This window comes from Pezoporus flaviventris, unplaced genomic scaffold (genome assembly GCF_033815535.1).
Source record: "Pezoporus flaviventris isolate CSIRO_AGI_PZ_B2104156 unplaced genomic scaffold, CSIRO_AGI_Pfla_v1 ptg000005l, whole genome shotgun sequence".
Classification (NCBI taxonomy): domain Eukaryota; kingdom Metazoa; phylum Chordata; class Aves; order Psittaciformes; family Psittacidae; genus Pezoporus; species Pezoporus flaviventris.
The window spans coordinates 18,616,581-18,631,052 of record NW_026892553.1 but is presented as its reverse complement, the minus strand read 5'-3'; the positions used below and the strand labels follow the sequence as shown (position 1 = coordinate 18,631,052).

Genomic DNA, 14,472 nt, shown 5'->3' with positions numbered 1-14,472 from the left:
AAACTCATCTAAAGGTAGTGGCCTGCTTTATGCTAATGGTTTCTGCTAAGCCTTGTCAGCATTATGAAGAGAACTGCTTAGTGCTCATTACCTGTCTTGGTCTCCAGATTAATCATGTTAAGAGGCTGCAGCCATAGATGCTGCTTGCATTGATGGAGACGGTGCATTGCCCTCCCCATGGAGATTGTGGGGTGTCCCCTGAGTGCAGACAGTGCGGGACACCCCAGCCTGAACAGAAACCTTGCTGGGAGGTGCCTGCCCTGTGCCTGGGCTGGGCAATGGCACTGGCACACATGGAGAGGAATGTGGCATCCCATGGAAAGGCTATAATGGGCAGAGGTCCTCTGTCAGGCTGATTCAAGCGGGCTTAGTTCAAGGGGAGGGAGTGATGCCAGAGGAATGGAGGTTACCTCTGATCAGTGCTGGTTCATCTCGTACCTCCTTCCATGGAAAACTCTGCAGGGGTGCACAGGGAAAAGCACTGCCTTTTGGAACCACATCATGGTGCCCCAGCATGGATGTGCAGCTCTGCACAGGCTTCACCTCATTGCAGCCACCATGCACAGGACCAGGCCATGTCTCCAGAGGCAGAACCCCATTGACAGGGGTCGCCTCCCTCCCACTGGGTGAGATGTGTCCTCCACACCCCCTCCAACAAGGCTGCTGCTACCCCTATAACCCCAGTGTACCCCACCATGAGTATGGCCCCATGGTCCCCAGCCTGGACCAGTGCTGGGATGCAGGATTGTGATGGAGAACCCCTGAGCCAGGGCAGGATATCAATAGCTGCTATTTCAGATGCTGGTATGAACACTAAGGTGCCTCTCCCAATTTCATTGCCACTACATCCAGCAGGAAGCTAATCAGATCATCCCCCACTGCTTATTTCAAAACCAAAATGCATGTAAAGAGGTTATATTTGTTTCAAAGAAATTAAATAAAACCAATACTGTGAGAATCACTTTTTTCCCCTCAAATTCCACAGCAGAGGTTCTACTGGGACAGAATTGCGTATTCCCAGATGAATTTATTTAACAAGTTTTTAATCTTTAAATATAGATTTAACACATTTTTTTACAGGTACATATACAATATAGTTCATTTCAACTTGCAGTCAGAGAAAACTCTCCACTGTGATTTACCCCTATACACGAAGAGCCTACTTCAACAGCATACTTAAGGTAAGGTACCATGTCGTGTGCAAAGTTTCAAATGTTAAAAACCTCAGACTGTACATTCAGATTGGCAGAACTGATCAACCTCATAAATTAGGAAAAGCTCAGATTTAAAACTATGGAAGACAAAAAAGGTTAAAACCATCGAATATGCAATGTGTGCTATGTTTGAGACAAGTATTTACAGTGGTACCTCAAAACGTGTACTCTTACCACAAGAATCCTTACCACTCATAACAGCCCCAAGAGTCATTGCAGACACTCCTGGTTTTCCACCTATCAAGTGCATTGTGACCAGTTTTGATGTGGATGGAAACAACCATCAGTGACTTCAAACCCTCTGCTGTGGTTGCCAGTGGCTGAAGAACACTGGGATCTTTCCCGTTCCTGCTCAGTCCATACTCAACTGATCACATCTATGAGCGTGTATGGGGGTTACCCACAACACTGGCCACCCAAACTGGAACCAGCCCACTGCTGAGTGCCAGTGTGGTGGGGAACCCCCTCGGGCATCCACAGCCATCAAGTGGGTCAGTGATTCCCCCATACAAATAAGGTCACCAAATAACCCAACCCTAATGCGTTTGAACTTAACAGAGTGGGACTGCGTCTAAGAACCCCTGGATCACAAATCAGAGTCAGATCATCAAGGTCCCCCTTCAGTCCATGGTATAAAGCATTTCATTTTGACAGGACAGAGCAAATTCACTACCACATGCAAACTATTAACCCTGCTCTCGACACAGTCAGATGCTCTTTGCACACATCTGCTTAAAACTCAAACCACCTGTACCTATGTTCTACAAAAGCAAAACTAGACAAAGAAACACCAACTTAAACGGTGAGTGTTCAAGATGCCGTTTTCTTTCTCAAAAGTTCAATAGATACGTTATTGTCAAAGATGCTGAAAAGTACAGTCTTAATTACAAGAACATCCTTAGTGCAAACATGGACATTTAACTTGGATTTATGGCACGTGTTCCAAAAGTACATACATTTAATGTAAACTTCAACACTTGCTCAATACAGGTTTCAGCCTTGGGATGCTTTGGGACCCTAAGTGATTGGTGACAACCCTGAGTTGTCAGTTTGACCTGATCCAAACCTCACTGAAATCAATGGGGCTGACTGCAAGGGGCTGGAGTCAGGCCCTAAGTGCAAAAAGACGATCTTGAGTGTTATTGCATCTTCATGTGTGAGTCAGCCAGATGATGCTCTTACAGAACATTACATTCACACAGCTAAGAAAAACCCAGCCATAAAACTCAATCCAACAGGACACAGAGCTGCTTTGTTTGCTATTTTTTTTTTTTGGTGGTGATGGGTTTTTGGTTTACCAAACCTCAACTCTTTTATTTGCAACTTCAGCAGTGGTCAGCTAATATATGGAGGTAAAGCCTTCGACCTGTAGAGGAAATTTCAAGCATCTAAACAAAGTGTCAGGGAACTGTAGTGTACTTTTCTGATGAAACGTGATGAATGCCATGGGAAAACAGCAGGTAAAATGAACAAAACACTGTACTTTCCAGAGGAGAGGAAAGAACAAAGTGATAGAGCAGAAATGGCTTCCTTGATGACTATGAGAAGCTGCTTAGGACCCCGGTCCCGTTCAGTGCAGATGAAGCTGTGGAGGTCTGTGAATGTGATGAACAGTACAGGACAACTCCAACTATTGTGTTATTTCTCTGTAACACTTAGTTGAAAGCTTCCAAAGAGCATCGAAAATGGGATGCTACTAGTTCACCCTTAATTCAAGGGGAACTAAACTTTCTCGTGTTACACAGGGCGGCATCTATAAAGTAATGAAGAACGATGTTAATATTAAAGCATCTTATTCGGTGAAATACATTGTTCCCTGCAATCACGTAACATTTGTATAGCGTAAAAAACCCAAGTGCTCTCCTGTGGCTCTCCTTACAAGCTGAACTCTCACTTGCTTCAGTGAGAGCCTTGCCTAGGGCAGGACCACAGGGTTTGACTCATTTCCATCACCTATCACTTGATTATCACAGTGTGACCAGCCAGTGTCTTCTCTAGACTCCTTATTTAGTCAGGCTTTTTTACAGCATTAGGAAATAGCCGTTCTGCAAAGCTGGCTGGCATTGGGTTGGACAAGGAGACCCTGCTTTACGTTTCAAAGGCCCAAAAGAACTCGACAGTACTTCTAATGGACCCCGCATACATACAAAAGCCTGTGGCTGCATGTTAAAGTGCATGAGTTCTAGTGCAAAGAGCTGTGCTACATCTGCAAAGCTACAAATGGCATCTTAAGTGGAACTTAGGCAAAACTGGTGCGTTTCAGCCAACATGCTCATGCCAGCTCACAGGAGCTCAAGAGATCAGCCACCTCTGACACCCTTATAGGGCAGATTCAGGCCACAGAAGGGACTTCCTCAAGCTCAGCAGACTCGATCCCCACCGCCCTGGCCAGCAGGAGCAGAAGACATGCAAGCTTGGACCTTCAGGCACTACCAGTGGGGGAAACCTTTACTCAGCTTTATTGCAAGAGCACATGCAGGGGATCCCCTTAAGGCTTGGAAGAGATGATTTAGCAAGTGGGGTGTTAAAAGAAGCTAGGAGAGGGTCTGGCGTGTAGAACAGGAGCCTGCATCCTCCTTAAGTCAAGTGGGTGCGTGCCCCTTAGCATGGAACATCCTCCCGTACCTGCTCTGAATGCTCCCTGCCTTGGGGCTCTAGTCAAATCCCGCCATGGAACGTGTTTTGCTGCTTAAAAGAACTTGGAAGTTGTAGCAATATTTCTTTTATATATATAATAAGCAAAGGCATTTATCACTGCTCCCATTTTTCATTTGAATTCCTGTTTTTTTTCAGGCTACTCTATTTCCTGCTCTCTCTAAAATAAACCAGTCTCATGCAACCTCCACGCAGCGTGTGCAAACTGGATGCTTGCCCTTCTCTCTACCCAGCTTCTAAAGGCCAGGTGAAAAAAGCTGCAAATGCTTTGGCTCTATTTTACTCTTCCTTCCCCCCTAAAAAATCCACCATGGATTCACACAGGAGACAGGATAAATCTATTCAGAAGAAAGCACCAAGGACTCCTCTCAGAAGAGGCACACAAGAAGTGGTTTTCAAAACAACCTCCAAGCCAGCTATCTTCCATCCAAACAGCTTCATAGCTTATATGCAAGCCAAGATGTACATAAAGCTTAATAAGGTTTCCTCCTTTGCAAAAGGAGATATGCATCAAAATGCTTTCTTTATCAACAGTTACATGGCATTGCCAATAGTAACCACTCATCTATAAGGACATTTATCTGTGCAACCATGTGAGGGAAGGAAGAGAAATCACCTGTGGATGCGTTTGGGTGTTTCAAGCTGAGCTCTGCACACAGGCTGCATGGTGGATTTGCAAGGCTGGCAATGGTAGGGGAGCAGGGCATTGACCAAATACACACCTGATAACTTAAACTGGGCAGCAGAAAGTTCCCTGCAACTTCATTACGGTTTGTACTGGCTCAACACTGGGATAATTTGCAAGAGGGGAGAGGAACAGCTTGGAAGCGTGTGGGTATCAGCCATCCTGTGGTGGGAGCTTTCTGTTAGGGCCTCAGTATAAATGTAAGAAAACATGTTAGGGTAAGAGAACCATTTCATCTATTCATCTAAAGGCTTTGCACTGAAAAACATTCACATCTCAGGTCTGTATGGATTCTGGTTGTGAAATTCTGGCATTGGAGATAGATTTCTATTTATTGTGGGGACCTGGAGCTGAGCAATAACAGAGCAACTACCCTATAAAGGGCCAAGACTGCATCTATCCCAGCACTGAAGTGACCCCAGCACGCTCTAAGCTCTTGGGGACCCGACATGTTAATCAAGCTTACCCTGCTTACATGCAAAACAGCACTTCAGCATAAACAGCTCTTAATGTCTGAGGGCTACAGTGCTCCCTCCTGCCCCTACTTTGCTCTACAAGCTTGGCTGCCTAATTCTGCCTCTGCTATACTGGGGCAAGAGCTCCATCTTCTGAAGAAGCAGGAAAGAGCCTAATCCAGACTGCATCCCTGAGCAGGCAGTGGGACAAAGTCACCTGCAGTATAAAATGACCAGCCCATAGAGGAAAGGGAATTGCTAAATGCAAAGGTACTGTTTGAAAATCAGTTTTCAGAGTGCAAGTACATTATGGCTATAAGGACACGTCACTGAAAAGCTCTAGGAACAGCTCTAGGAAAACATCCTACCTCATCCTACAATATTGCCTGAAGTGCATGTAAAATTAGAATCACGCCTGGAGACTGCATACACCATCAGCAATAGGGAGAGAGAACAGGCTTCATCTTAACAGGGAAAACAAAGCCCAGTGCAACACGACTGCAAAGCACCTGAGACTCACAGGAGGAGCTCTCTGTGGGTTTGCCCTGTGAAATCCTCATCCAGCAACATTATAAAGCAGCCTGGAGCTGTGAGTCTCTAGGCTTTGGGGGATACAACCACTGAAAAAGTACATCAGGGTGCTGGCAAACTTTGAACACTGTTTTCTAGATGAATTTATGACTGGAGAACACTCCTGCCCAGGCTCTGGTCCAGGACTCAGCGAGATGTGATACCCAGGCTTGCTGAGAAGACAACACACAGTACTCCAGGGTGGGAGTGTGCCAAGGGGAGTCCTCTCAGCCCCACTGAGATCCCACTACAAGCTACCCCCTATATACAGTCAGAAAACCTCTAATCTGTGAAATTCAATTGCCCTGCATCAAAGGGGATAGAAAATACCTTCCTATATAAGAAGGATTTCACTGAAATACACTGGAAAAGCATCACGAGCTGACTGGGATTTTAAGCCTTTTAAGAAGGCTTCCTTCATGCTCAACAAAACAATAGATTCTGACAAAAAGGACGTATTCAAAAAGAATTCTACTTGCAAAATGTGTTTCACGTGGTCAAAACGAGTGTATCTTTATTTTAACTGGACTAAATCTATGTGGGTTTTCTGGGCTTCTCCCATGGCAAACCCTGGTCTCCCGTTCCCAGCGGACAGCATGGCAATGAGGCAACACATGGAGCGGTGATGGTGATACACAGCAAGGGCGACAGGCTGCTCTTAAGGCATTTTCTTGTGTCCTCTGTTATGCTTCCCTGCCTATTTCTATGTACATTTATGGCTAGAAAATGAGCAATAGGATTTTTGAGACTAGAAGCCTTCTGCCAAAACCTGGTAACCTGTCTATTACAAATGCTCTTCTAACAAGCAGGCAGCAATGAGGGCAAAGGGAGGCTGCAGAAATGAAGTATTGCCCTTAAAGTGCTGGGGGTCAGGCCATGGCATCTTTGGCAGCAGGAGGAGATTTTGCCTAGACACCTCCTATTCCCATGGGATTTGAGCTACAGCAGCGAGGAGGCAAAGCAGTCCCAGGAATCCCTGCTCAAACTCCATCTCTTCTCCCCGATCTTCTACCCAGCGCTCTTGCAAAGAAATCTACGTATTTAAATGCTTGCTTTTAATTTACTAGTGCCTAAAGTCACGTAAGTGTCTTAAGGTGTTAACAAACAGCAAAATAAAAGCTTAACTGACTACTTTTGCAGGCTTTCGGGAGCAGCTGCTTGCTGGTTTTTCCTGCAGAGGCATATGCAGCCGGATTTAGTACATCAAGTGTAATGCGAATGGCTTAAAAGACCTGACTGGAGTTACAAGACACGTCTGCTAGGCGTGCTACATGATACCTGTGACTTTGGCATTCCGAAATCTGCAGTCGCCGACCACCAGCTGCAGGCTGTGCACAGGAATCCAGCCTTCTTTTCTTCTGTTGAGGTTTTTCACCAACCTTTGAACGACAACGGCGTTAGGAAAAGCAGCAAACCAGCCCAGGAGCAGCTCAATATGGGCACACTACACAACGCTGGGTGCGACCAACATTGTGTTCAAAGCAGGGAAGCATTTTAACAGGAGCTGGGTGTGCATTTAAAGTGTTCTTTTCACCTAAATATAGGAACCTAATTAAAAAGCCTACATAGGCACAGGTGCCTTGGGCCCCTCTCTAGTCAATGGAGAGGAACAAGGCTCTCCAGAGCACACATTATTCTGCCTGAGGCCTCCAGAGGTACCAGTTTTCTTCTATTGACTACTGATGGAGCCAAGGGCAATAACTTCCCTCGCTTCGCTGTTATTGAGCTAGACTGGTGGGATGGATTTAATCAGGATACTGCAAGTAAATTCAAGCCAAGACTGAGGCAGATGGAAATACTCATGCTCATAAATGACATCCCTCTGTCTCATGCAGTGAAATATGTGCTAACAGAAAAGTTTGGTATGAGAAATCTATGAGAAATCTTTGCTTGGCACTGGCCAAAAACACCATGAGGGGTGGTGAGCATCCAGCAAAACTGAGATGCCTTACATCTGGCTTTTGCTAACAGCAACCTGCTTCTGCAGAATGCAGCTGGACCAGATGATCACAGTAGGTCTCTTCCCACTAAAATAGTCTGTTACTATTTCATTCATTCCATTCTAACTGCCCTTGAAGTGCAAGGGCTGAAGATGTCAGCCAGGAATCCTCCACAGGGCTCCATGTCTGTGCATTTATGGGCTAGTGACTGGGCCAATCTGATCCAGGCTCCTGCTAACATCACCCTTCCCACATCTCAAACACAGCCTCAACATGCTGTGTGCTCTCCTACCAAGAGCCTGGGCTGGCTGATGAGAGCTAGTCAGGAATCACCCCGGAAGGGAGAGCCAGAAACCAGCCAAATTGCCACAATAATCAGGAGAGGGCACATTGCCCTCAGAGACAAGGATGGTTCAACAGGCAGAAGCCTGGCTATGGTGACTGCCCAGGCAACCCTCACAGCACTGTCATCTTGTGAGCCACAGCTTTAAATACAGCAGAGGGATGGTGGTCCACAGCCATTAACAGGTTAACACTCATACAGCTGTTTGAGGGAGGAAAAGATCCTGCAATTACTCAATATTACTACTGATAAGCCCAGAGGAACACAGCCAGCAGCTAAGCTGGGTGGGCAAAGAGCTCAACCTTGAAGCATCATGAAGCAGGGCTGTGAAGACATTGGTAAAACAGAGATCACCCATGGCAAGAGAGGTCCTCACATGTTTTCCCAGCCAAGCCAGTGCATATGGCCTCTAGTCTTGGCAAGGGAATAAATTCTCCAGCTTTCTGGAATAGTCTAAAACTGAATCAGAAGCTGCAATGAGTGTATCACCAGGCAAGAGAGGCTGCACAGCACTGCCTGTATCTCTCTTAGAGATAAGGCAAAGTCATCTTAAAATACCTACCACTGTCCCTCACCATCTTCATGCAAGAGCTGAATCTCATCCCCGTTTTTCACCAGCAGGTCCTCTGATCCTCTCCTCTTGCAGTCTGCAAGGGCTTTGTACCTTCCGGGAGACTGTGGCAGTAAGACAAAATGATCTTATTTAGCTGCATTTCCTATCACACAGCTGTTATTCCTGACTGCCTCAGGGAACGCAATGGAGCCCTATCAGCCACCTTAATAGAAATTACTTCAAGCTGCGGCTTAGACATCTCCCCATTCCCCACGTTGAGAAGTGGGAAATAGGAGAGTCCTGGACGAGACACATCCATTATGCAGTGAAGCAAAACAAAGCAAGATAATGAAAGCAGCACCCCGGCACTGGGACTATGGCATCTCTGGTACTAACCAGCTGGTTCCCATCCTCCTCTTCGGTGTCTGAGCAGTTGGAGAGGTACTGGTTACCAGACCACTCTTCCAGCCCCTCGCAGATCTCCAAGGACTGGGACATTCCTGGCCAGCCTGCAAGAGAGTGTGCAGCTCAGGCTGGGGGTACCCCAGCACCTGCAAAGCACGGCCCGAAGGAAGGGGAAGGGTCCGTACTTCTGTTGGGCTTGTTCTGGGGGGACGGGAGACCACTGTCAAGCATCACTGGGCTGGTGCGCTCTGAGTCATTCTCTTCTGAGCTTATGGAGGCTCTCTGCTGCTTTCTGAGGGGTTCAAACAGAAAAGTAAAGGAACGAAAAAGAAATCAAACTTAGCTTGGTTTTATGAATGAACGTAAAATCCATGAGCTTTTATAGAACAGGGTCAGAAATAATAACAGTACATCATAGAATCCAAGACTGGCTTGGGAGGGAAGGGACCTCAAAGCTCCTCCAGCTCCAACCCCTGCCACGGGCAGGGACACCTTCCACTGGAGCAGCTTGCTCCAAGCCCCTGTGTCCAACCTGCCCTTGAACACTGCCAGGGACGGGGCAGCCACAGCTTCTCTGGGCACCCTGTGCCAGCGTCTCAGCACCCTCACAGGGAACAGCTTCTGCCTAAGAGCTCTGGGCAGTCTGATGCCCAGCGCCGCAGCCTTCCCCATCCTGCCTTGGGGACCAGCTCCCCGCGGCAACGGGAGGCAGCACGGCCCCAGCAGCACAGGCCAAAGGCAAATACCGTTGGGGTCACTTCTCACCCTCCCAGGGAAGAGCTTCTGCCTAAGAGCTCATCTCAGTCTGCCCTCGGGCAGGTTAAAGCCATTCCCCTTGGCCTGTCCCTACATCCCTTGTCCCAAGCCCCTCTCCAGGTTTCCTGCAGCCCCTTCAGGCACTGGAGCTGCTCTCAGGTCTCCCCTTCAGGAGCCTTCTCTTCTCCAGGCTGCCCCAGCCCAGCTCTCTCAGCCTGGCTCCAGAGCAGAGCTGCTCCAGCCCTCGCAGCATCCCCATGGCCTCCTCTGGACTCGCTCCAACAGCTCCACATCCCTCTTGTGCTTCTGTCCCAGAGCTGGATGAGGACTGCAGGGGGTCTGGTTTACATTTTTTGAGGAGGAGAAGAACAGTTGCTCTTGGGACTCACCCATCACTCAGCTGGGAGGACAGCGGGAGCTGGTCTGGGCACAAACCCGGCTGCTGCTTCTCCACTGCAGGGAGGACAAACACCAGCTTAACATCCAATTCTTTCATTAGGAACCATCAGTCTAGAAGCATTGTTTTAAAGGTCAGACCTTTTATACAACCCCAGTGATTTCTGTTTAGAGAAAAACAGACCCAGGGACTCTGGCAAAGCACAGACTTAGTTATGATTAAGATGGCATCTTAGCACAAATTCAATAGCGAGCAAGCTACTGAAAATTATAATATGCTTAAAACTAGGCATCTGCTATGGATTTGCTGAATTAAGCCTATGATAACAAATGTGAAATTGCACTTTTGTAATTCATTTTCACATAAGCACCTGGCCTCAACTGCTCCAGGTTATGTTATTTCCCTGTGTAAGACTTCACTCCAGTATCTCGCTGCTAGGCTGCTTCTGAAAATCAATTCTCTGGTGAGAATGAGTGGATTTGAAGATCAGCAATGTGAAAATAGGGAAGGCTCTGCCACAGAGAAATTGGTCAAAAAGGTACCTTTTATAAGCTCCTGCTGCTTGAACAAGATTTTTCTGATTTCATTCAACCATGCCATCTTCAGATCTACTGTCTGGGCCTGGAAGAAGAGAAAATGAAGAGGCATCCTTTATAATGTTTGTATAGAACCTTACTTTTCTATGCTGTAATTATCCGAAATCTCTTTTTATCCAAAGCCACCACTAAATTTTAACCATTCCTGACCTTTTAAAACTGATGATCCTCATTACAAAGGCGAAACACAGTGGAAATTGTGGAGCTGTCAGTACAACACAAGAAGTGCAGCAATAGCACACGTGTGCATGCATTGTACCTCTGACAAAATACCTGAAGGGCCAAATCTGCCTTTTGAATATACTTGGCTACGTACAACTGCTTTATGAATGTAAGCCGGCTGCTGTTTTTGTAACACAGAGGAAAAAATATATCAATGAAAGCTATGGGTTTTCCTTTGAACACCCCCTTAGACAAACATTCCATCATCACAGAGTTCTATTTAAAATGCTACAAAAGGAAAGAAAACACATCAAAGCAAACAGGAAGGAATCTGGTTGAGTTACTATTTTGTAGGTAAGTCAAAAGACTACTGGAAATTGCACCATAGAAGCTAAGACTTTGCTCTGGGAGTAGTTCTGACATCTAATTGTAGCAGAGCACAGAGAATTATAGAATCATGGAATGATTTGGTTTGGAAGGGACCTTAAAGCTCCTCCAGCTCCAGCCCCTGCCATGGGCAGGGACACCTTCCACTAGAGCAGCTTGCTCCAAGCCCCTGTGTCCAACCTGGCCTTGAACACTGCCAGGGATGGGGCAGCCACAGCTTCTCTGGGCACCCTGTGCCCATGTCCCAACACCCTCACAGGGAAGAGCTTCCCTGTGAATGAGGAAGAAGAAATACAAGTTAAATGGCTGATAATGCCATAAAGATCAACGGGAGGCATTTCTTTAACATTGTTGAAAGCATGCACAAATATCCCGGTTTCTGAAGCTACCAACCTGCACGACATAGACCTCTTCTCTCCCACTGTACCAGATCTCAAATTTCCGATGATCTCCTTTCACGTTCTCAGTTATTCCAACTGCATTCATCTGCAAAGCCAAAAGAACCCCAAAATCAAAACCTCTCCCTTTTCCCTACGAACCCAGGCTCTTTCCAGCACATCAAACAAATCTGTTTTCAGCCTATTTAACACATTCCATCAACTTTCATTTCAGGAGCAACTGAAAGTCATTATCTGACTTCCCACCAGCTTGCTGTACTTGCAAATGCTTTCTGAAACCAACCAATGGACCTCAGGGGACTTTCCATTCGGCAGTCAGTCGAGCAAACTGAAAAGTCATCTCATACCACTTCCAGCATGCAATTTCTCAGACGGGGTATATGAAGCTCTATCAATGCATGGCACATTATTGTTCTACATACATTCTTTTTCTGCCATGTTATTATTTTCTCCCTTTAATTTCATGTTTCATTCCTTCAGCAACCTTTAAACCCCATTTGTGACACCCTTAGGTCCTTCAGGAGTTTCAGGTCAACTTCATTCAGTCTCTGACCTAAGCCTAGAGATCCGCAGTGTAGTGCCATGATGCCTTAGGAAGCTGCATCAGGCTTCATGCTGATTTTATAAAAACCTAGAAAACTTAAAAGACAGTGTTAGAAGGATGCAGAAAGGGCAGCCTAGAGAGCACTTCATCCAGTCATTGCAAGCACTGTGCATCTTGTTCAGCGCAGCAGTTTCTACAGAAGCTCCAGCATCACTACCCAGGCATCAAGGTATTAGAAGTTTTAATGATCCACTATGAGGAAGTGAAGAAAAGTGTCAGGAACAGACATATTTAAGGTCTATTCATTCATGTTAGTGGAACTGGAAATTCAGTTTCCTCCCTCTGGCCAGGATTTACTGTCCTCAGTAATCTGTTGTTCACTGCAGTGCAGACCATGCTGGGTCAGTGTAAAGCTCATCTGCATCCTCTGCCATGGTAGTATATGGCACTGATTTCCTTGCCATCACAGTGAGCTATGAACCTGCACCCTGTAAGCTACTGAATCCCAGCTGAAGAGCTATTGACCACTGGATGTTTTACATAGCGTGTCAAATACTGTCCTAAGGGGTTCTGTTGTTTGTGTTACGGACATCCAGTGACACAGCTTCTACCCAACAGCTTGCTTTAATTCTGAATCCCAAGAAAACATTCCTGCAATGAAAAACAATTCCCTGATATGACCATGAATCAAATAAATGTCACATTCCAGAGAAATTATTCTGCCTTCAGGACAGCAATTCTGAAAATGGCTTCGTGCGGATGCAATCCTGCAGCATCCATGGATTCTCTAACCCCAACTTCTCCATGTGGCACCACAAACAACTGGAAAATGAGCCCTCTTGAGGCAAAGCAAAACCCTGGCCACATTGCCTGGACCTTCTAAGGCAGGGTTTTCCCCTCCAAGCAGGCTTTCCCCAATCTGCCTCTTCAGTTCTTTCAAAACCACGTCTGGTAAAACAAGTACTCCAGGGAAAACAAGATCTCCAGAAGGAAAATGATGCAGTTTGGGGAAAACATTGAAGTACCTTAACATATGGCCTGGGATTTGCTTTTAATACACGATGGGTAACATGCACAGACGCATCTATTTTGCTTTCTGGCTACTCGTGGCATCTCCTTCCCAGACCCTGCTAGATCAGGGACCTGCAGCCTCTGAGGGCTCAGCCTCCAAGTGCCATTTTTCCCCCATTTTAAGATAAATCCATACTGGGGGTTTATTTATCAAGATGTTAGAAGTGCTCATCACACACAGTATGCCAGAAGGTCCATTTTGGAGGAGGAGTTTGGGATTTGCATTGATAATAGTTAGCATTTATAGCTAACAGGGGTTTATGCCCCTCATATTTTGCTCTTCATCTGATAATTGTACTTTTAGCTGCAGTTAGAGCCTGCCAAAGGAGAAAGGCAATGAGAGAGGAAGAAGACTTATCTGCATGCTCTTGGCTGGGAAATAGGGCTCCCAAGCAGCCAGGCAGACCCCAGCCCAAGAGATAGCCCTGGGGACCAGGAGCATGAGGAGCTTCCCAGATGGAAGATGCAAAGGGCTTCCCTGGTTTCATGCCCTTGTATCCAAGCCTGGAAAGCAGATTAGGGGAGTGGGAAAGGCACCTTCTCATCCCTGGGACTTGCCCACAGCTCCACGTCCCTGGCAGATCCCATCATATTTGTGCCTCCAGAGACCACAGGCTCTCCCAGCTGCTGCTTCAGCTATGGGTGTCCTCACAGCTTAGTACAACCATGGACACAGCACTTTCATATGGGGCATTACAGCCCTTAACAGCAGAAAACAAACCACTGTGGTAGAGGGAAAGCACTCTCTGGGTCTGCAGGGCTCCTGGTTTACAGCAGACATGGCAATGGCCCCAAGTAAAAAGTCCTTACTTTCAAAAAGTGCTTAAAACTGTAAGATGAGGTTTTGTCATATCCATCTCCGTGCTCCTCTCGCTTCTTGCAGAAGACCAAGGCTTTCTCGTACAGGAAGAGATGCCTCTGCATTGGCTTGAACCTGGCAAGATCCTTCATTTTTGTGGGGCCTTTCCGGTGTCCTGTCCAAACACTGAACGATCCTTGCATCAACACCTTCCCCAGTTCGCTCAGGTCACCCTGGGGAGAGCATGAGGAATAAAAGCAAGCAAGAAAAAGCCATCAATTGATACATAAGGACTGACCAAACAATGGCAGGTGATGGGGCCAGCTCTGTTCCAAGGCACGTTGCTCTAAGAATAGGTCTTCCTGGAAAGATCAGATGATGTTTTGGGAGTGAGGGCATGGTGCCAGCAGGGAAGCAGAGGTCTTGGACGCAGGGCTGTGGCCAGTCTTGTGTAAAGGGATGCAAGTCAGTAAGTAGAAAACTAGGAAGATAGGAAAGCTCTTCATATCCTATGGAAGTCCAGACCAAGGGCTACATCAGTG

The 14,472-nt window shown here is 46.6% G+C and overlaps 1 protein-coding gene across 2 annotated transcripts in view; it reads right to left on the bottom strand.

Moving 5' to 3' along the window:
* Positions 1-1,026: 1,026 nt before the first annotated feature.
* The window catches only part of MCF2 (MCF.2 cell line derived transforming sequence), a 56,174-nt gene continuing 42,728 nt past the window's right edge, over positions 1,027-14,472 (bottom strand). For both annotated transcript variants that reach the window (XM_061446186.1, XM_061446187.1), the window contains 9 exons: positions 13,942-14,163; positions 11,512-11,604; positions 10,516-10,594; positions 9,966-10,029; positions 9,006-9,112; positions 8,812-8,924; positions 8,425-8,537; positions 6,858-6,958; positions 1,027-2,967 (listed from right to left, as the gene is read on the bottom strand). In XM_061446186.1, coding sequence (XP_061302170.1) covers positions 2,927-2,967; positions 6,858-6,958; positions 8,425-8,537; positions 8,812-8,924; positions 9,006-9,112; positions 9,966-10,029; positions 10,516-10,594; positions 11,512-11,604; positions 13,942-14,163 — 933 coding nt within the window. In that variant the 3' untranslated portion in view covers positions 1,027-2,926. The remainder of the gene's footprint in view (positions 2,968-6,857; positions 6,959-8,424; positions 8,538-8,811; positions 8,925-9,005; positions 9,113-9,965; positions 10,030-10,515; positions 10,595-11,511; positions 11,605-13,941; positions 14,164-14,472) is intronic.